The sequence below is a fragment of the Typopeltis vanoorti genome, chromosome 14 (genome assembly GCF_054136105.1).
Source record: "Typopeltis vanoorti isolate ZY-2024b chromosome 14, IOZ_Tvanoo_1.0, whole genome shotgun sequence".
Taxonomy (NCBI): Eukaryota; Metazoa; Arthropoda; class Arachnida; order Uropygi; family Thelyphonidae; genus Typopeltis; species Typopeltis vanoorti.
Window position 1 is genome coordinate 19,289,913 of NC_143562.1, and position 23,244 is coordinate 19,313,156.

General features: G+C 37.7%; 1 protein-coding gene across 5 annotated transcripts in view; it reads left to right on the forward strand.

The window, feature by feature from the left end:
• The window catches only part of slo (calcium-activated potassium channel slo), an 880,402-nt gene that overhangs the window by 847,346 nt on the left and 9,812 nt on the right, over positions 1-23,244 (forward strand). For all 5 annotated transcript variants that reach the window (XM_090404400.1, XM_090404403.1, XM_090404399.1 and 2 more), the window contains one exon: positions 20,887-21,054. In XM_090404400.1, the coding sequence (XP_090260526.1) occupies positions 20,887-21,054 (168 nt within the window). The remainder of the gene's footprint in view (positions 1-20,886; positions 21,055-23,244) is intronic.

The window sequence follows — 23,244 nt, forward strand, 5'->3', positions numbered from 1 at the left end:
TAGCACTGGTTTCTTTTAATAAATATTAGGATTATTTAGTGCAGTCAGTATCTTCATTACGGGATTACTTTTAGCAGTATCATGGCCACCATTTATAGTAGCTCAAACAAACATTTGCTGGTAGTAAATGTTTGTTTGACACAACAAATTCTACACCACCAGTTGTCTACACAATCATGTATCATGGGATTATTTTATTCTCAATTTTATGACTGAAAGTTTTTTTTATTCCAATTAAATGCAGAGGTTATAGTCTTTTTCCACTTGAGATAATGGTATCAATTCCTGTAATGGTGCGAACTCTAGGAATTGAAATTCCCGGATGGGTAACTAAGGTTTTAAAACAGATAGTCAGTGCAAACAAGATTTATTCTTTCACCCCTTATGGCAGAGGGAAATATTTAATTGTAGTTAAAGATGTGGAAGCAAGGGACAAACTATTACAGGGCTTTACTTTCAAAGGTAGCACAGTTATTCCTGTAATGGTTGGGAGCCACATAAAAACAGTAAAAATCGAAAGATTTCCAATGGAATATATAGAGAATAATAATGAAATTCTTATACAAACATTTGTGAAATGGGGTAATATAATAAGTGAAAGGGTTTGTTAAGTGAAGATCCAAATTGGTTTTCTGGTGATGTCACTTTCACAATGGATATGAAGACGCCTGTACCAAATTTTGTTAACATCGGTACAACCCGAGTTATGGTAAACTATCCCGGAGTACAACGTCAATGCTTGCATTGCGGTTCATACGATCACTTAGGTGGTAATTGTCCCAAATCTAAATGTTTCAACTGCATGGAGATCAGACATATTGCTAATTAGTGCCTCAAACCCTGTCAGAAATGCAAAAGTTCTGAACACCATGTTAACACCTGTCCTTTTAGAACTGGATCTTCCAATTCAGACTAGTAAAGACGGTGCTTTTAAGCAAACTACACTTGGTAAAATCACAAAAAGTGCGTGACCAAATCAGTTAGAAATTAGCCCCAAAATTTCAGATCTGCAAGAGCAACTTTTCCAGTCAAATACTGATGGAAAATCAGTTGAAATTACCAATAATGAACCTAAAACAACAAAATAACAGGTACACAATGAATGCAAAAACATTCAACTGTTCTACAAAGAGAAACTGCAGAAGGAACAGAAAAGCAAGTAAGACAACTGAAAGAACTTAATATGCAGACAAGATCATCAAAAAAGGAAAGATGAATTAATAAAAAAATTGAAGATAAACAAAAAAAAAATTTAAAAAAAGAACTACAACTAAAAGAAAAAGAAGTAATGCAAAATGTAAAATGGAGAATGCTGTGGATCATCAAATGAAAACTCTTCAGGCTCAGAAGAATTTATGGATTATGAATTCTTGAATTATGGATCTCTTTATTACCAACTCATGGTAATAAAGAGAAAGCAAGAGATACAATTAAAGAAAATATAATAAAGTTTACTGATTCAAAGTTTTCTCAGTACAGTTATCATCTCCATGAAAAGAAAATAACTAGCTTCCAAATCAAAAATGATAGCCATGAAATTGAAGTAATGGAAAGCAACTGTAAAAAACTGGAAAACAGTTTACAAGAAGCAGGTTACACAATTGTTTCTTCACAGACTGAAGACCTCATCGGGTTCATCCAAAATTTAGAAGTTAAAGACTTACCAGTGACACTTCAATAATCATAGCATCTCCTTTCTGCATTGCCCCATTAAATGTTCGAGGAGTTCATAGGCAAATTAAACAAGAAACTATATGGAAACTTATGCTACGCCATACTATCAGGTTTTTGTTTCTCCAAGAAACATACTTCTGCAGATATAAAGATATAAAAAGTTTAACAGATATCCACTTCTTTCTTATTGAAGCTTTGGAAGATTTAACAGGGCTGGAGTAAGAGTTCTTATTCTTGTCCCCCCCCCCCTCCTTGGATCATTCTGTAATATCCAAAAGGATGCAGAAGGGAGAATCTTGACAATAGATTGGAAATACTGTGGATATGGAATAAGGTTTATAAATGTTTATGCTCCATCCAATGGAACAGTTAGACGAAAATTCTTCCAGGAATTGGAAATGATGTAGTGCCCACTACATCATAACAGTTGGAGACTGGAATTGTATTGAAAACCCCACTTTAGACAAAATAGGAGGAAGTGGAAAAGTGGGATATGCACTTAACTTAAAAACATGTCTTGATAATGCTCAATTAGTAGACATATGGAGGATTTGCAATCCTAATCTCCAGACATACACATACATGAATCAAGGTATTGGTACTCGTATTGATCAAATTTATATCTCTTCTTCCCTTATAAATAGGATAATTCAGATAAAACATCTTGACATCAACATGTCAGATCATAATCCAGTTATACTTAAGTTCCACTGCTTGGAAAAAAATAGAGATCTCTTCTGAACCATGGAGACTTCCATCAAATTTTCCGTTGATCTTTTCAACTAAATTCCAGACCCTCTGTTTGAATTGGAATAATGTTACCTGGAATTGGGATATGTGGTTAAAATTCAAACAAGCAGTAAAGCAGAATATGATGGAATGGGGAAAGGAACAGGCTTTCCTCAAAAGGAAAAAGTTGAATGATCTGTATAAAGAGAGAAGCTGGTTTGTAACAAACCAACGCAATGGTATAGATGTAGCAAAATCATTAGAAACATTAACATAGAGATAGAACTGGAAAGGCAGAAACAAGTAGAAGAAAGAAATTTTAAGATAAGAATACAACAGCACTTAGCAGATAGCCCTTCAGCTGCATTCTTCAATAGACAATTTACAAAATTTTGCAAAGAAAGGACTATCACTCAAATCTGTGTTGATGGAGAAGACATGTCCACCACTAAAGACATCCTTGACACCTTTCAAAAACACTACAAAAATCTGTTTGAAGACAATAGTGCTGTTGGAAATTATAACTATTGGAACATTAATGGCTTTCCTGTTCCTATCCGAGATGGGCTTGACAGCCTCATTACAGCATCTGAAGTTACTACAGCCTATAAAGAATGCCAGACAAGAAAATCCCCAGGGCCTGATGGTCTAGGGATAGAACTTTATCGTGAGGCCTGGGATTTTATTCTTCCCATTCTAGTTACACTATTTAATTCCTTTCTCTCATCAGGACACATACCAAGTGAATTGGTAGCAAGCCATACTGTCCTCATTCCTAAACCTAATAGAGATCACACCTCAATCAGCAGCTGGTGACCTATTTCTCTATCTAATACTGAGTGCAAGATATTTTCCGCATTATCAATAACAGGCTCAAAGTGGGAATGAAATATATAATTAAAAGCATACAGGTGTATGGAGTACCAGGTCGAGCAGTAGAATTTAATCTATTTCTGCTACGTGATCTAATCTGCTTAGTTAACACGAAAAGCAGTTGATGGCAGTGCTCTCAGTAGACCTTACTCAATCATTCGATAATGTCCTGCATCCCTTTCTATTCCACATCCTCCAGCAAATTGGTGTAGGTAAAAAACTGCTATCCATTATCAAAGGAGCCTATGCCAATTCAACTACCTGCCTTCTAGTTAATGGGTTCCTGTCAGACCTGGTAAAAATTCAAAAAGGAGTCAAGCAAAGTTGCCCTCTCAGTCCACTGCTCTTTGCATTGGTTCTTGATCTTTCTTACAACAAGTCAACAATATACATGCTGTGCAAGGAATGACAATTCGTTCAACTAAAAAGGAAAATGAAGTATTAGCATATGCCGATGATGTAGTCGGAACTTTGAAGGATAATGATTCCATATATATATATTTTTGGTATTTTGGAAAAATTCAGCAAAAGCAGTGAATTAATTATTAATGCAGACAAGACAAAATTAAACGTTTATGGAAAGTGCGATCATGGAGGCATTCCTTTTGGACTAACCCCATATTATACTTGGAATTCCCTTTTCCACTTACCGAATATTTTACCAGTCCAAGAACTTGGAAATATTACAAGACTGAAAAATAAGGCCACTCTCCTTTTCTTCTAAAGCCATACTATTCAAAACCATAATCTTTCCTGCTCAATTGTGCATTACAGACATCACAGAAGCTGAAGAAAAGTAATTATATAGTAAACCTCTGCAATTTTTTTGGTGTCTAGCCGATACGAAGAAGTTAAAAAGGAATTTCTTCAACTATCAATGAAGCTTGGAGGATTTGGACTTCAAAAATCCATAAAATATTGCAAACTAATCACACATGTGCAGACATTCTCCGGTACTACTTGGCTTTTCATCTTCCCCTGTTTGAAGTTAATGATTATAAAGGTACAAAAGCTGAGTTGTTCCTGAATACTACAACACTCTGTGCTTAAATCTAAGACTGCTAAAACGCTCTGGAATTGACATTCTTTCCATTATTATTATTATTATTATTATTACCACCCCAAGACCTCATGGAGTCAAAGACTCTTCTGGGAGGTCCTTTTATCACACACACACAGCTCATCATACCGTATTTTAAACACATTCAAACTCTTTGCAGACACCACATTCTCAGGCAAGGCATTCCAATCATTCACAACTCTACACAAAAAAAAAAAAAACCTGCCTCTCACTCCCCTAATCACATCCTCTTTATACAGTTTCCAGAAATGACCTTTGGTTCTCCCCTGATCTCCCACTATTCTCTGTAAACTTCTCCAGCATTGATCCTATAACAACCCTTACCAACTTGTAGGTCTCTATCATATCTCCCCTCTTCCTCCTGTCCACCAGAGACTCTGCAAATTACATCTTCTCAATCTTTCCTCATACTCGACATTCCAGAGGTCAGAAACTAACTTAGTCAGTCACCTTTGGACCCTTTCCAACATCTCTTCATCCTTCTGAAAACCCAGTGCCCAAATCTGGGAACAATAGTCCATGTGTGGCCTAATCAAAGCCTTATACAACAGAACAAGAATTTCCCTACTTCTACTTGTCAGTGTCCTCTGCAACATTTCCAGAAGCCTTTGTGTCGCCTTCACAATTTCGGCGATGTGTCCCCTAAATTTTAGATCCTTATCCACTATCATCCCCAGATCTCTTATTTTCTCTACCTCCAACAATATATTCTCACCAAGCATAAATTCTGCATCCCATCTTTGTTTTCCAAATTATAAAACCTTACATTTTGCAACATTGAACTCACATCCTCATTTCCGTGCGCAGTCACTCAATCTATTCAAGTCTTCCTGTAAGGCCACAACTTCTTCACTACACTTCATGGTTCGTCCCAACTTTGCATCATCTGCAAACAACTGAATATCTCCATCCAAAACTTCACCTGTATCATTAATATATACGATAAACAGCAATGGACCTAAAACAGACCCCTGAGGCACTCCACTAGTGACTTTCCTTTTCCTGGATATCGCTCCCCCATACATAACTTGTTGATACCTATCAGATAGCCAGTCTCCAATCCAATGCACCAATCTAATATCCAATCCCATCTGCTCTAGTTTGACTGTCAACCTATCATGAGGTACTCTATCAAAAAGCCTTGGCAAAATCCAAGTATATTACTGTGTATCCTTTTCCTCTGTACAAGGAAGCAGTCAGTTTATTGTAATAAGTAAGTAGATTACTAAAATATGACCTCCCTTTAGCAAATCCATGCTGTCCATCAAAGATAATACCATTGTTATCAACCCAACTCTGGATCCTAGTTCTCACAAGCTTCTCCAGCAACTTTACCACAACACATGAAACACAGAGATAGGCCTATAGTTTGATGCTTGAGTTCGCCTTTATGAAGTGGCACAATCTTGCCCTCCTTCCACTCCTTAGGAACTTCTCCGAGTGCAAGACTCATATTAAAAAAATATGGCAAGGCAGGTGTCAACTCCCTGGCACATTCTTTCGGAATACGTGGTGATATATTATCAAGTCTCATAGCCTTATTAACATCTGGTTTACTCAACTCCCCATACACCTCTTGCTCACCTACAGTCAGTCTCTCCTCCCATCATCAACTGCTTTCAATCCCTCCATGAAGTCATATTCACAAGATTGAAAGATCTTTATGAACTGCTCATTAAGTATCTCTACCACACATTCTGCATCAGTGGTCTTTATACCATTTTCTCCAATCAGTGTCATCTTTCCATAATTATTCTTTCTTTTGCTGACTACATATTGAAGATTTCCTTAGGATTCTTTTTGGCTTCATTAGCCAACTGCTGTTCATACCTCTCTTTAGTTACCCTCACCAACCAAGTCACCCTACTTGCTTGGTCTTTGTAGACCTCATGGAATTGGTTATTTCCACTTCTCTTATGCTACCTCCACAATGCCCTTTTTCTCTGTATTGCATGCTTAATCTCTTTATTCATCCATCTCATACCCGCCTTATTTAACCTTCTCACCCTTGGAATACATTTAGACATTGCATCTACTAAACAGTTTTTGAAAATCGCCCAAGCTGCATTGATCTCTTTTCCAGCTAACTCCCCATTCCATGCTACACCCTCAAGCTGTCTCCTGAGCTCTTTATAATCACCCCCGTATGAAGAAATCTTTAATCTCTTTCGCTGCAAAATTACATAGGTGGGTACTGACAACAATATTTTGTTTCATAACTTGATGAAGTTCTAAGGGTACCCTAACAGGAAGGATCTTGCTTGGAGAATCGCATATGGTCGCCTTCCAGTCAATGCCATCAAATGGAGGGCGACCATATGCAATATGGTCGCCCTCCATGATAGAGAGGTCGCCCTCCTGAGTAAACCACTCTCATGATAGAGAGTGGTTTACTCAGGAGTAGAGTCCACAAGACGGCCTGTGACTAGTGGTGTACCACAAGGATCTGTTCTTGGACCACTGCTGTTTAATTTGTTCATAAATGATATAGGAAAGGATCTGAGAGGAACAGTTCATTTGTTTGCGGATGATGCGAAGTTGGGTAGGGCAATAGTGAATGCAGATGACGTCAAAATTTTGCAGGATGATTTGGATAGATTGGAGGTCTGGGCTAGGGAGAATGGATGTCAATTTAATGTGGCAAAATGTAAGGTTATGCATTTTGGGGTGAAAAGATGGGAGGCAGTTTACTGCATTGGTGGAACCGTGCTCCAGGAAATTGATGAGGCACGAGATTTAGGAGTGTTGGTGGATAAGGAATTGAAATTTAGGGGACACATTGCAAAAGTGGCCAAATCAGCTCATCAAATCACTTGGTTGCTGAAGAATACGTTGACAAGCAGAGACAAGCAGGTTATTGTTCCTCTGTATCGAGCCTTGATAAGACCTCATCTCGACTACTGTGCTCAGATTTGGTCACCTAGGTTTCTTCTTGATGGGGAGGAGGTGGAGAGGATCCAGAGGCGAGTGACCAAGATGATAGCAGGTCTGTGGAATGAACCGTATGAGAACAGGTTGAGGATTTGTGGGTTGCAAAAATTGGTTGATAGGCGGAGGAGGGGAGATATGATTGAGACATTCAAATTACTGAAGGGTTTCTATAAAATTAATTCAGAAGAAATTTTTGAGAACAGGGCTGGTTGTGGGAGGACTAGGGGACATCCATGGAAACTGGGCAAAAGTGTGGTTAGTAAAGGTGTTAGAGCTGGGTTCTTTACTTTTAGAGTAGTGAATGAGTGGAATGCGCTCCCTGAGTCTGTGGTGGATGCTGTGACAGTGAATGAGTTTAAGGCGAGGTATGATAGATACTGTATGAATGTCGAATAGTTGTGATGAAAATGATTTGGGGCCTCCCTCGATGAGTCAAATGACTCCCTGGAGTTGCCCGTAATAATAATAATAATAATAATAATAATAATATGGTCGCCCTCCATTTGATGGCATTGACTGGAAACAGTAGAACATGCATTCTACAGCTGCCCCTCTTGCTCTGCATATTTGGAACAGATTATGTAATGTGTTGAGCATGCCACTATTTACAACAGAACAGGTTTTTTTTTTATAATACCCACCACCTGTCAGCAATGGGAACAGAATTTTGATGTTTATAATTAATGAATTAAAATACCATTTATGGAAGGTTAAAAAAAACATGGATTTGAAAACCAGCAATATGACATCCAAATGCTTTATAATATTGTATTGTGGAAATTTTATTGTTTAGTCAGATGTTTTTTGTATTAGGAAGACGCATTCTAGGAGATATCAAATTTATATCACTAGATGGTGTAGACCACTCACATTATGCATTTTATCTCCCCCTTCCTGGTGAAGGGGGAGATAAAATTCTCTCTATTCTTGCTATGAGAGGTTTTTAAATAGTTCCATCCTCTTAATTCAATGTAGTCTTATAGTCGATTGCAGGGATGACTGGAGAGCAATCCCAGGCAAAGAAGGCCAACTCAAGGCGGTTAACCCAAATGGGGGCTAACCACCTGGGTATCAGTCATCTTTGCGCTTTGGTTTCAATTGGCTTTTTGGTTGTTCATCTATATGAGATTGGTGAAAAAGGAAAACTGATAGCCTTTAACTATATGATGATATAAAAGAGCTGAGGCCTTTTCTCTCTCTTTCATACTATCTATCTGTCTTTTTTTCTCCTATAGGCTCTCTTGCACCGCTATACTAACTACTCTAGGCCTATGATGAGCAACCCTTTACTTTTTCACCTCAATAAAGGTCGAGATCAGTCTGGGTAGTGATCCTTCCCATAATGCGTAGCATTATACATGTCTGCAAGGAGACGTGCTTTGCATTATGGGATACTAAGGCAAGTGATTTGAGGTCTTAGCTTCCTTATACGAGTTGCCCCAGTCCTGAAAATACTTCTGTTGCAAACTTTGTTTGCTTACACTTGGATAAAGGATTAAACCAAGTATATAATTTCTTGATATCTTTAATTTATGATGTAGTGATCAAGTGCAATGCTTTTCCAACTCGTTTTAGACCCTTATCACTTCTCACTTCAGACAATGAAAGCCATCTAAAACCTAAAGTAATATGTATGACTGATTATAGATCCAAAAATGTGTTTTGAATCTATAATCACTGTGTTTACTTAGAAATACCAGGAATAGGAGAAATAAAGGGAATGAAATTGTTACACTGATTGAGTTCATTCACATAAAATGTGTTGGAATAGTGAAACATGGTTGAATAGAATAGAAATGAAGGAGGGAGAGTAGTGTTGGTAATATTGCTGAAAGTGGGTGTGCAAGGGGGGAAAAACAATGGCAGTGGTTTTGTGGCAGTATAATGTGAAATGGAGAGGTGAAGATGAGATATTTAGTCCCCCTCTCCCATTCTATGTTACTGTAGGCCAGGAATATATATATATTCCTTGACAAGATATTGAAAAGTTATTATATTCTTGTTTTAATGCTATACACAAGTGAAAACATAATGTCAATTATATCCCCCATGAAGTAACTTCACAACTAGTCTACTTGTATACAGAGGCTGTTTATTTCGCATCATTTACCTTAGTATCTCCTAATGCAAAAACATTATGATTATTATTATTATTAACATTTGACCCTCATGGAGTCAGAGACTCATTTGGGAAGTAAACACTATTGCACACAATGCTCATCCAACCATGCCTTAAACTGATTCAATGTGTCTACACCCACAACACACTCAGGCAATGTATTCCACTCACCAAACACTCTCCATGCAACCTAACCTATTTCTCACACCCTCCTTATACAGTTTCCAGTGATGACCTCTTGTCCTAGTCCCCCTCTCCCATTCTATGAAAAATCTGCTCCATGCCGACACAATAACAACCCCTGACTAGCATGTATGTCTCAATTATATCCCCCATCTACCTCCTATTCATGAGGTTCTGCAACTTAAATTCTCTTAATCTGTTCTCATATTCCACATTCCAAAGACCAGTGACCACCTTTGTGAATCTTCTCTGGATCTTTCCAACATATCCTTGTCACCATGAAAACCAGGTGACCAAATCTGTGCACAATAATCTATATGAGGTCTGATCAAGGCCTTATACAATGGTATCATAACCTCTATTTCTGCATGTCTGGGTCCTCCACATCATTGCATTATCTGATGTGACATCTTCACAACTTGTGCAATGCAGCCCTGAATTTCAGGTCCTTGTCTACCATTACTCCTAGATCTCTCATCTCCTCTACTTCGGTTAAAGTTTTCCCACCAGGTGCATACTTTGCATCTCATTGTTTCTTACCAAATTTCAAAACCTTACACTTTGCAACATTGAACTGACAGTTCCACTTACCTACTCATTTTATGCAATCTATTCAAGTCCTCTTGTAAGGCCATAACATCTGCTCGACTCTGCATCATATGCAAACAGCTGCATATCACTATTAAACCCATCCCAATATCATTAACATAAAAATTGAACAACAATGGCCCCAAACCTGACCCTTGCAGCACACCACTAGTGACCTTTCTCTTTTGGGATAACACACCCCCATATACAACTTTCCAATTGCTGTCCGGCATCCAGTCACTGATTCAACTCAGAAGTCTGTTATCCACTCCCATCTGTTTCAATTTATTTAAGATTTTGTTGTGTGGCAGTCTATCAAAAGCCTTTGCAAGTACACCACTGTATATGCATCTCCCCTATCCAATGTATATGTCACCTTGTTATAGTGCATAACTAAGTTAATGAAACATGATCTCCTCTTAACAAACCCATGCTGATAACCACAAAAAATACTGCTGTTAGCAACTCATTTCTGTGTCCTGCTTCTCACCGATCTCTCTCCAGTACCATCACTACAACTCCAGATATACAGACTGGCCTATATATAATTTGAAACTACAACCTTATCATCCCCTTTATGTAGTGGAACAATTTTATCCTCTTTCCACTCCCTTGGAACCTATGCTGTTGTAAGACTTTTATTAAACATGCATGCCAATGCTACTGCCAATTCCCTGGAACATTCCTTTAAGATACATGGTGATATGTCATTATCCTATCTCCTTATTGACATCAATCTTATTTATTTCCTCAAATACCTCCTGCTTACTCTACATTTAAGTTCCTTATGATTCCACATTGATCAGGATGAAACACATTTATAATTTGATCGCTGAATACCTCAACAATGTCTTCTGCAGCAATTACCATTCTGCCACTTTTATCCATTTCTTACCATGATCATTCTTCCTTCTAATTGCCACATATCTATAAAACTCTCCAGGGTTTTTCTTTGCCTGATTTGCCACTTTCTGCTCATACTCTACTTTTGTTTTGCTTACTAACTGCGTCACTCTCCTGGCTCTTTCTTTATACTCTTCATGTGACTGATTATTACTATTATTCCTCTTGTACTTCCTCCAAAATACAGTCATCTCTCGACTTACGTCCATTCAAGTTACGTCCGTTCAAAGTCATACCCTGTGATCCCATAAGGGAATAAATAACATTTTCAACTATACTTTTGAACAAGACGCAAGCAAAAGTAAAAAGGTTTCTATTTAGTAGCAGTGCATCATGCACAACGGCAACAGCGCATTCAGCTGCAACCTCCCTCAGCAATCGGCACGTCTTCAATAGTTTCTCTGTTGATTTTGTGTTTAAGAAATAAGTTATTTGTGTATTTATCATTAAATATTTCGTGATATTTTGTGCAATATGGCCCCTACGTGACCAATCAGAAAACCTAGTGAAGAATCACAGAAAAAGAGGCCAGAAATTGATCTTGAAACGAAGCTGCATGTTATAAAGCAACATGAAGCTGGTAAGCCTCAGTGTGATCGCATATGACTTTGGATGGTCTCATCCTACAGTGACAACCATTTTGAAAAATAAGGATAAAATTGTAGAGGCTGTGAAAGGATCTGTTTCCATTAAGGCACTAAGTCTCTTCAACATGTCCAAGAAGAAAGCTGGACCCGATTAAGACTATGAATTCATCGCTTCTTCCAGTTGGTTCATAAAATTCAAGCAGCATGAATCTACAAGTGCTGATGAGAAGGCTGCTAAGGAGTTTGTGGAGAAATTGGATGAAATTATTATGGATGAAAATTATTTGCCACAGCAAATATTTAATATGGATGAGACCTCGTCGTTTTGGAAAAAATACTTGAGCGGACATTCATCCACAAAAAGCTCAAATCCTGCCTGGTTTCAAAGCTCTTAAAGACCGTATTTCAATTCTATTAGTGGGTAATGTGGCTGGTTATAAACTGAAACCATTTGCGATATGGCACAGTGAGAATCCACGAGCCTTCAAAAACATTAAGAAGCATACTGTTTCAGTTCATTATCAGAGCAATAAGAAGTCTTGAATGACTGCAAGTGAAATGGAAAGCTATTATGAAAGAAAATGTAGAATTTAAAATTTCATTAATTCTAAATAATGCTCCAGGTGATCCACCTTACATCGGTGATCTTCATCCCAAGATCAAGGTCATGTTTCTCCCTCCAAATACTACTTCATTGATCCAGTGATGAATCAAGGAGTTCTTGCAGTATTTAAGGCTTATTATTTACAGAGAACTTTTTCACAAGCTATTTCTGCCACTGAAGGAAATGATCAGACTTTCATGCAGTTCTGGAAAGCATGCAATATTATTATTATTATTATTATTTCCTCAAGACCTCATGGAGTCAAAGACTCATCTGGGAAGTCCTTTTCTCACACATAAATCTCATCATACCGTGTCTTAAACACACTCAAACTCCATGCAGACACCACACTCTCAGGCAAGGCATTCTAATCATTCACAAGTCTGCACGAAAAAAAACCTGCCTCTCACTCCCCTACTCACACCCTCTTTATACAGTTTCCATGGATGACCTCCCCCGATCTCCCACTATTTTCTGTAGAACTTCTCTAGCATTGATCCTATAACAACCGCTTACCAACTTGTAGGTCTCTATCATATCTCCCCTCTTCCTCCTCTCCACCAGACTCTGCAAATTACATCTTCTCAATCTTTCCTCATACTCAACATTCCAGAGGTCAGAAACTACCTTAGTCAGTCTCCTTTGGACCCTTTCCAACATCTCTTCATCCTTCTGAAAACCCAGTGCCCAAATCTGGGAACAATAGTCCATGTGTGGCCTAATCAAAGCCTTATACAACAGAACAAGAATTTCCCTACTTCTACTTGTCAGTGTCCTCTGCAACATTTCCGGAAGCCTTTGTGTCGCCTTCACAATTTCGGCGATGTGTCCCCTAAATTTTAGATCCTTATCCACTATCATCCCCAGATCTCTTATTTTCTCTACCTCCAACAATATATTCTCACCAAGCATAAATTCTGCATCCCATCTTTGTTTTCCAAATTATAAAACCTTACATTTTGCAACATTGAACTCACATCCTCATTTCCGTGCGCAGTCACTCAATCTATTCAAGTCTTCCTGTAAGGCCACAACTTCTTCACTACACTTCATGGTTCGTCCCAACTTTGCATCATCTGCAAACAACTGAATATCTCCATCCAAAACTTCACCTGTATCATTAATATATACGATAAACAGCAATGGACCTAAAACAGACCCCTGAGGCACTCCACTAGTGACTTTCCTTTTCCTGGATATCGCTCCCCCATACATAACTTGTTGATACCTATCAGATAGCCAGTCTCCAATCCAATGCACCAATCTAATATCCAACCCCATCTACTCTAGTTTGACTGTCAACCTATCATGAGGGACTCTATCAAAAGCCTTTGCGAAATCCAAGTATATTACTGTGTATCCCTCTTCTCTGTCCAAGGAAGCAGTCACTTTATTGTAATAAGTAAGTAGATTACTAAAACGTGACCTCCCTTTAGCAAATCCATGCTGTCCATCAAAGATAATATCATTGTTATCAATCCAACTCTGGATCCTAGTTTTCACAAGCTTCTCCAACAACTTAACTACAACACCTGAAACACAGAGATAGGCCTATAGTTTGATGCTTGAGTTCGATCACCTCCTTTATGAAGTGGCACAATCTTGCCCTCCTTCCACTCCTTAGGAACTTCTCCGAGTGCAAGTCCACCATATTCCCCAGATTTGGCTCCCTCTGACTTCTGTCTCTTCCCAAAACTAAAACTCTTCCACGCTGGTCAGCATTTTTCTTCAAATCAAAAGGTGATTACAGCTGTAGAGGGGTATTTTGCAGATCTTACTGAGAACCACTAAATGGACGGGATAATGGTGCATCGCTGGAATAAATGTATTAGTCTTAAGGGAGATTATGTTGAAAAATAAAAATAATTTTGAAATTATAAATTTCTTTTTTCATTGTTAGGCTAAGAACTTTTCAGACCACCCTTGTATCTCTCACCCAGAGTATTTAATGTGTTGTGCATATTTTTTCTACTTGCATGTGGTGATTTTATGACTTCTGCATCAATTTTTACCTTAGTATCTTCTTGGTTCTTGCTCCCACTGCTGATCCCTCAGTAAGTTGAAACCACTCTTGGTAGTGATCCTTCACATAATATTTTCATGTTATAAGATACTAAGGCAATTGTTTTTAAGTTAACAGCCTCTATATGTAAGTAGTTAAGCCTGATATTGAGCACTTTAACTGGCAGATTAAACATGGTGGCGGCTTTGTCATTCCATGACTTTAACTTAGACTTCAGTCATTTCGTTAACTGTGAGGCGTTTTATATGTTTGGTTGGTGAGGGTAGCTAAAGAGAGGTATGAACAGCAATTAGCTAATGAAGCCAAAAAGAATCCTAAGGAGTTCTTTCGATATGTAGCCAGCAAAAGAAAGAATGATTATGGAAGGATGACATTGATATGAGAAAATGGTTTAAAGACAGCTGTTGCAGAATGGGTGGTGGAGATACTTAATGAGCAATTCATAAAGGTCTTTCAATCTTGTGAATATACTTCATGGATAGATTAAGAGCAGTAGATGATGGGGAGGAGTGACTGACTGTAAGCTGGCTACTGAATGTAGCCAGCAAAAGAAAGAATGATTATGGAAGGATGACATTGATATGAGAAAATGGTTTAAAGACAGCTGTTGCAGAATGGGTGGTGGAGATACTTAATGAGCAATTCATAAAGGTCTTTCAATCTTGTGAATATACTTCATGGAGAGATTAAGAGCAGTAGATGATGGGGAGGAGTGACTGACTGTAAGTGAGCAAGAGGTGTTTGGGGAGTTGAGTAAACTAGATGTTAATGAGGCTGTGGGACTTGATAATATATCACCACGTATTCAGAAGGAATGTGCCAGGGAGTTGACACCTGTCTTGACAAATTTTTTTAATACGAGTCTTGCACTCGGTCAAGTCCCTAAGGAGTGGAAGGAGGGCAAAATTGTACCACTTCATAAAGGAGGTGATCGAACTCAAGCATCAAACTATAGGCCTATCTGTGTGTCAGGTGTTGTGGTTAAGTTGTTGGAGAAGCTTGCGAGAACTAGGATCCAGAGTTGGATTCACAACAATGGTATTATCTTTGATGGACAGCATGGATTTGCTAAAGGGAGGTCATGTTTTAGTAATAAAGTAATCGCTTCCTTGGACAGAGGAGAAGGATACACAGTAATATACTTAGATTTCGCAAAGGCTTTTGATAGAGTACTTCATGATAAATTGATAGTCAAACTAGAGCAGATGGGGTTGGATATTACTTTAGTGCATTGGATTGGAGACTGGCTATCTGATAGGTATCAACAAGTTGTGTATGGGAGGATCGATATCCAGGAAAAGGAAAGTCACTAGTGGAGTGCCTCAGGGATCTGTTTTGGGGCCATTAATCTTTAACTTTTATATTAACGATATAGGTGAAGATTTGGATGGAGATATTCAGTTGTTTGCAGATGATGCAAAGTTGGGACGAACCATGAAGAGTAGTGAAGATGTTGTGGCCTTACAAGAAGACTTGAATAAATTGAGTGATTGGGCACGGAAATGGAGATGCGAGTTCAATGTTGCAGAATGTAAGGTTTTAAAATTTGGAAAACAAAGATGGGATGCAGAATTTATGCTTGTTGAGGATATATTGTTGGAGATGAAAGAAATAACAGATCTGGGGGTGATAGCAGATAAGGATCTGAAATTTAGGGGACACATAGCCAAAATTGTGAAGACAACACAAAGGCTTCTGGGAATGATGCGGAGGACACTGACGTGTAGAAGTAGGGTGATTCTTGTTCCGTTGTATAAGGCTTTGATTAGGCCATACAAGGACTATTGTGCCCAGATTTGGTCACCTGGTTTTCAGAAGGATGAAGAGATGTTGGAAAGGGTCCAAAGGCGATTGACTAAAGTAGTTTCTGACCTGTGGAATGTTGAGTATGAGGAAAGATTGAGAAGATGTAATTTGCAGAGTCTGGTGGAGAGGAGGAAGAGGGGAGATATGATAGAGACCTACAAGTTGGTAAGCGGTTGTTATAGGATCAATGCTAGAGAAGTTCTACAGAAATTAGTGGGAGATCGGGGAAGGTCATCCATGGAAACTGTTTAATGAGGGTGTGAGTAGTGTAGTGAGGGGTAGGTTTTTTCGTGCAAAGTTGTAAATGATTGGAATGCCTTGCCTGAGAGTATGGTGTCTGCAAGGAGTTTGAATGTGTTCTAGGTACGGTATGATTAAAATGAGCTATGTGTGTGTATGTGATAAAAGGACCTCCCAGATGAGTCTTTGACTCCATGAGGTCTTGGGATAGTAATAATAATAATAATAATACTGGTGTAAATGATGCAATGCAATATATAGAAGGGAGGCAAATATTAGGGGAATTGGAAGAGAAAGAATCACAGGCATATCAGGTGTTGATTAGGTTAGATGTTAATAAGGCTGTGGAAAAGGATGCCATATCATGATATTCTTAAGAAATGTGCAGAACAGTTAGCTATGCCCTTGACCTGGTTGTTTAATGAAAGTCCGGCAAAATTGCACCACTCCACAAGCATGGATCTAGAACACAAGTCTCTAATTATAGAACCAGTCTGCAATTGTAGTCAATGTGTTGGAGAGATTGGTTAGGAATAGAATACAGAATTGAGTTGATGGACTTGGCATTGTTTATGATGGTCATGGTTATGATGGCATGGATTTGTAAAGGGTAGGTCTTGTTTTAGCAATTTACTTGCATATTATGATAATATAACAAGCATGTTAGATAAGGGAGAATCATATACAGTGATATGATATTCTTGGATTTTGCAAAAGTGTTTGATAGATTACCAAATGATAAGTTGATGTATAAGATGCATAGGATGGGAATAGATATTATATTGGTTAGATGGATTTCAGATTGCCTCTCTCAATGATATCAGCAGGTTGTTTATGATGAAGCAATGTCACAAAAAAGGAGGGTAAACAGTGGCGTCACCCAGGTTCTGTTCTTGGGTTCCTGCTGTTTGTAAATGATATATCATGTGGACTGACTGGGGGGGGATCTTCATTTGTTTTCTGATGATGCAAAGTTGGGAAGAATTCTAAGTTGCACTGCTGATGTTTATTTCCTTCAGGAAGATTTGAATAGACTTTTTACTTGGACAAAAAAGTGGGGTTGTAGTTTTAAGATCAGTAAGTTCAATGTGTTGCATTTTGGAGTGCAGAAATATAAGGCTGTGTACTATATCAATAGTGCAGTATCATGTGGGTGATATTAGAGATTTGACGATGATAGTTGACAGTAGATTGAAGTTTAGGGGGCATATCGCTAGTGTTGCAAAGGCCGCAGATCACAGTGCTATGATAAGAAGTACTCTAACATGTAGGGATAAGGAAATAGTTGTGCCACTGTTTAAAGCACTGGTCAGAGCACATGTGGACTATTGTGCTCAAATCGGGTTTTCAATGTGATGTGGTAACTTTGGAGAGAGTCCAGAGACGAGTGGCTAAGACAATATCAGCACTTTGGACTGATGGCTATAGAGAGAGAGAGAGAGAGAGAGAGAGGTTGAAAAAATGTGGATTGCAGAGTTTGGTGTATAGGAGGAAGAGAACTGATATCATAGAGACATTTAAGTTAGTGAGAGGCTTTTATCTGATTAATCCAGATGAGATTATAAAAAGAGTAGATGGTGAGAGATGAAAAACCAGAGGTCATCCCTGGAAGTTATGTAAGAGTGTGGTGAAGAGGGATGTGAGGAGTAGAATTTTTATGTGGAGAATTGTCAGTGAATTTAAACATTACGAGAATGTATTGTTAATGCAAGGCGTGTTAAGGATTTTAAGATTCGATATGTTAAATATGTTGTCAATTGAATGAATCTCCCACAATGAGCCTGCTGACTTCATGGAGGGTGCACCAAGGAAGAATCTAACATGATGTTGAAGAACTTCCTTGCACTATCATTCACTAGTCATAGTCCCTTTTTCTAACACTTGTTGTGCATCCATTAAGTATAATTTAGGGGACATATTGCAAAGGTAGTGAAGGTAACACAGAGGATTGCTGCAATAATGAGGACACTGACCTGCAGAGATAAAAGGGTTATCATTCCGTTGTATAAGACCCTGATCAGACCACACTTAGACTATTGTTCTCAGATCTGGTCCCCAGGATTTGAAGGGGATAAATTAACCATGGAAAGGGTACAAAGGCAGATAACAAAGATGGTGTCAGGACTGTGCAATGTTAGTTGAGGATTGGCTGAGGGAGTGTGGACTGCAGAGTTTGGTGGATAGAAAAAGGAGAAGTGATATGATTGAGACTTTTAAACTGTTGAGAGGTGGTTACAGAGTTGACACTGGGGAGTTCTTTCTCTAAACAGTGGGAAGGAGTCATGACAAGGGGCCATCCCTGGAAGTTATGAAAAGAAACTGTGAGAAAGAGGGTGAGGAGTGGTTTCTTTGCATGGAGGGTGGTTGAACCATGGAATGCATTGTCTGATAGAATAGTGAGAGTGAGAACGGTCAATGCATTTAAGAAGTGGTATGATAGACTTTGTGTTTCCTAGGAGGGACCTCCCTCGATGAGTCTTGATAGACTTGTGTTTCTTAGAAAGGACCTCCCACAATGAGTCTTTTGACTCCATGGAGGCCTGAATAATAATAATAATAATAATGCCTCCATGCACAGTGATCCTGGCGCTGCCGTATCTATCCTTTTCAAGAACATTCTTTCAGTGATAAGCAGTACCACTCTCATGCCAGATCAAGTGTCATCCAGAATTGGAAGGAAGACTAAAATGATACTCGTCTGTAAAGAGTACATTAGTCCGTTAGTATCTTGTACAATTTTTATGGATACAACACCACTGAAAAACATGCTCTACGATAAGCTGCTGATAAAGGGATGCAGACACTACAGGCCTCTTGCCATAGTTTTTCGAGTTATCCACATATCTGTGCTTGAATGGATCTGACTTGCAAGTTGACTTGCCATAGGATGTTGATTACATTTTGAGGTTTTAACCAAAAATCTGTCTTCATGCTCTGTAATAGAATAAGGGCAACCTCTTATCAAATGTTTGGAACACATTCCATTGTTTTCAAATGCTGCCTAGAGCCTGGATACATCACTATGTGAGATTCCGAACTCCCTGCCAATATCAGTAATTTTGTCGCTTTTCTTCAAGCTTTCTAATAATTTTCTCCATGTGAAATCATCTAGATGCTTTGAGACATTACAAGACATCCAAGTTTGTAACTGTATTCTTTCACTAAAAGTGGTTCCCTCAATTTGCTTAGTGCATCCTCATGCCTTTTGTTCTGTTGAGTGCTATCACATGACCCCTTTGAGTGTTATTTGAAACTTTAAATATGTATCTGCTTTTTACTTGAAATCATCAGTTATACAAATTATCCTAAGGTGATTCCTCTGAATTTGTGGTTGTAACCTTCAGAAATAGTGTTCATCCTTAGGTTTTGTATGAGAAGGAGCTGCATATATAAAAGTAAGGAGGTTATGTTTCTGTTGTGTAAGGCCTTCATCTTCCTGCATATGATTGGCTCAGATTTGGTCATCTAATTTTCAAGGTCATGAGAATATATATATATTGGAAATGATTCAAAGGCAATTGATTAAGGTAGTTTCTGATCTCTGTAATAATATTGGGTATGTAGGAAGATTGAGGAAATCCAATTTGCTGAGCCTTGTGCATACTAGGATTAGGGGGGGGGGGGGAATGATTAAGGCATATAAGTCATTAAAGGTTCTGACCAGTGGCAGCCGGTGAAATTTTAAGTGGGGTTGCAGCCTATACAAAATTTAAAAAATAATTATTTTTTCCCTAATCAGTAATCAAATTATTAATAAATAAATCTACAGATTTATCTATTAATAAATTGGTTACTAATTAGGAAAAAAATTATTATTTTTTTTTATTTTGTATAGGCAGCACCCCCACTTAAAATTTCACTGGCTACCACTGGTTCTGACTTGATTAATGTGTGAGAGATTTTTCATAGAATGGAGAAACAGAGTAGAGCAAAAGGCCATTTCTTTAAGATGTATAAGTAGGGTGTAATCACATTGATAAGAAGCATGTTCTTTCATAGGTAGTGGTTGGTAAGTGGAAAATATTACTTGAGAGCATAGTGAGTGTAGAAATGGTGAATGAGTTTAAGGCATTATTCAGGGAGCTTTCTTATGTGAGAGTGATCCCATGCAATGAGTCTTCTGACACCACAAGGCCTAAGGTCAACAATAGAAAATTATATGAATTTAAATTCCAGGAGTTGGCACTAAGATCTTAAAAAAATTCATCATTATATAGATTCATCAGTTATATATGACTTTGATAACAATGATGTTTTCCAAAGTTATTTTATTTATTAAAATTACTGCTGTCAAATTATAAAATCTGCATAGTAATAATATTTTTCAATACCCTTGCATTTTGCTCATAAATTTTATATCAGTACTTTTTTAGGGTTTTTTTAAACTTGGCATTCTTTTTTGTTTTTCAGTTATATTTCTACAAATATTTATGAAATACTGTAAAAATATTAATGAGATTAGATTATTATGCATTTGATTTACAATTTGGGTGTCTTCATACCTTATTCTAATGATAATGTTATCCATTTTTTATTTTTTTATAGGAGGGTGGGATTTATTCTGACTTATTTGTCACAGCACTTCGGAGCTATGGGATGTTGTGTATTGGATTGTATAGGTTTCGAGACACAAGTTCATCTTGTGAAGCATCATCAAAACGTTATGTAATAACTAATCCGCCCGCTGATTTTACTCTTCTCCCAACTGATATGGTAAGGTTATTTTTGCAACCAAACTTTTTCTTCTAAAGTTAATTACAGACCTGTTCAAATTGCACAAAGAGTATAAATATTGTGTGCATTTTAATAAAATAACGAAATTAAATAACATTATTTGGGAAAATTTTAATAATATTTTAAAGATATGACAGTTGTTGCAAACATTTTCTCTCTCTCTCTCTCTCTCTCTTGTGAGGATATTTTACTTATACTCTACAACAGTATTTAGCCTCTGAATTCAAATTAGCCATATAATAATAATAATGATGTTAGAAAACACAACTTTTACTTACACCTAACCATAATTTCATTGGTAGGATTGACAGACTTCTAATAAAAGGGAAAAAATCAGAACATTGTTATTCTAGGAATCTTCTCAGAGAAGATTTGAAGAATAAGCATGACAGTAATTCTAACCATTCTACATCTGCAAAATAATTGCATTTCAGAGTAGTCTGTAAGCTCAATTATTATGATTGTATATTTATTATTATGTTAAATTGCATAATATCTGGTCATTTTTTAGCAACTTAGCATTAAGCTCACATTCATTTCTGTGTATGATCATGCTAATGAGTTAGAAACTAGCAACTTCTAGGTCATTATCATGAGTGTCATCAGTTATTTTACATGTTGAATTCTAATTTGCTAATGAATGACTCTAAACATGTAATTTAATACGTTATCATCGTCATAATCAAATTCCTGATATGTGCCCTCAACAGGTGCACAGGATATGATAGTGCATTATTTATTTAAATGATAGTGCATTTTTATTTAATGCATTATTATAATCATAATACCTCCAAGAAGCTTCAGTACTAATCATGGGAAGTATATCACTGTCTCATGATCATCTTCTAATGTCTTTTGTTTTGCAAGGGATTAGACGGCAAGCACTTTTAGCCCTAACTAACTTTTTTGAAGATGAGAAGGCAGTTGATCTCCACCATTCTTCCTTGTATGACAGTTGAATTTGAGGCTATCAATGAATCATGGTTTTCCAGAGAAAATATTGTACTTAAAAACAAAAATTTTAGTATAGTTGTAGTAGTTCTTAGTACTTGGTTCTTCAAGCACTATTTGAATGATGGCAGCAGCTACAGCTCAGTTTACTAATGACTTGTCACCAAGTCCTCCCCTATTTAAGGACTACATTTTGCATAGCATACTATGGGATTTTGATATATGTGGTGCTTGTGGCATGTATTCATCCCAGCAGTTGGATATGTGGCAGGTGAGAGATTGAGGAGGTGGAATGCCTTGGGAATGAGTTGAGAAGCATGAAAGAAGAGATTAAGCAAATGGAAGCAGTGAATGCAAAGTGAATCAGAGTAGGAGTGAGAGAGAGTTATGGGAATGATAGAAGAGGAGAGTATAGAAACAGTAGAAGAGAGGGAATGAGAAAAATGTGAGGGAGTGCTGGAACCAGGGATGGAGAGATGACAGAACAGCATGTAAGTAGGGGAAAAAAGGGGGAAGTGTTAGAGGAGAGTGAGGGATGTAGGTGAACAAGAAAGGAACAGAGTGGTAAGAAGTGTGATATATGGTGACTTGATGATCTGTGATGTGCAAGATAGAATCCCTGAGGAGTGTTTGCCTGGAGTTACAATAAAAAGTGTGGCTATAGCAATTAAGTGGGGGTGAAAGGGTGGATTGAGATGATTGTGATGGTGGGCATGAATGATTTGAGAGGAAGTATGAGTTGGATGGCAAGAGATCTGAGGTTCATCCTTGAGGTTGTACAGAAGAAGACTCAGGCAGGGAAGATAGTGTGTATGTTTCCCAGGTATGATAATGAAGAACTGAGGAGAAGGGCATTAATAATGAATAGTATGATAGCCAGAATGTGTCAAAAGAGATGCTTGGGGGGGTATCCAGAGAGTTCATCAAAAAGGCAACTAATCGAAAGACAATTCATCGAGAAGGCAACTAATCAAATGAACAATTCATCGAACGGCACTTCGTCGAAAATGCAATTCATAGGAAAAAAACAATTCACCAAAAATTTTAACTTTTCAGAAATGTTATGATAAAAGTGATCCATTCAGAACAAATACTGAACTGTGCAGAGTGAGACAGCAATGAGACAGCAATGTTCTATAATTATTGCCTATAATTAATAGGCAATAATTATAGAACAATATGGTTTCTTATTGTCTTTCTTATCCGATAACTGTTTCA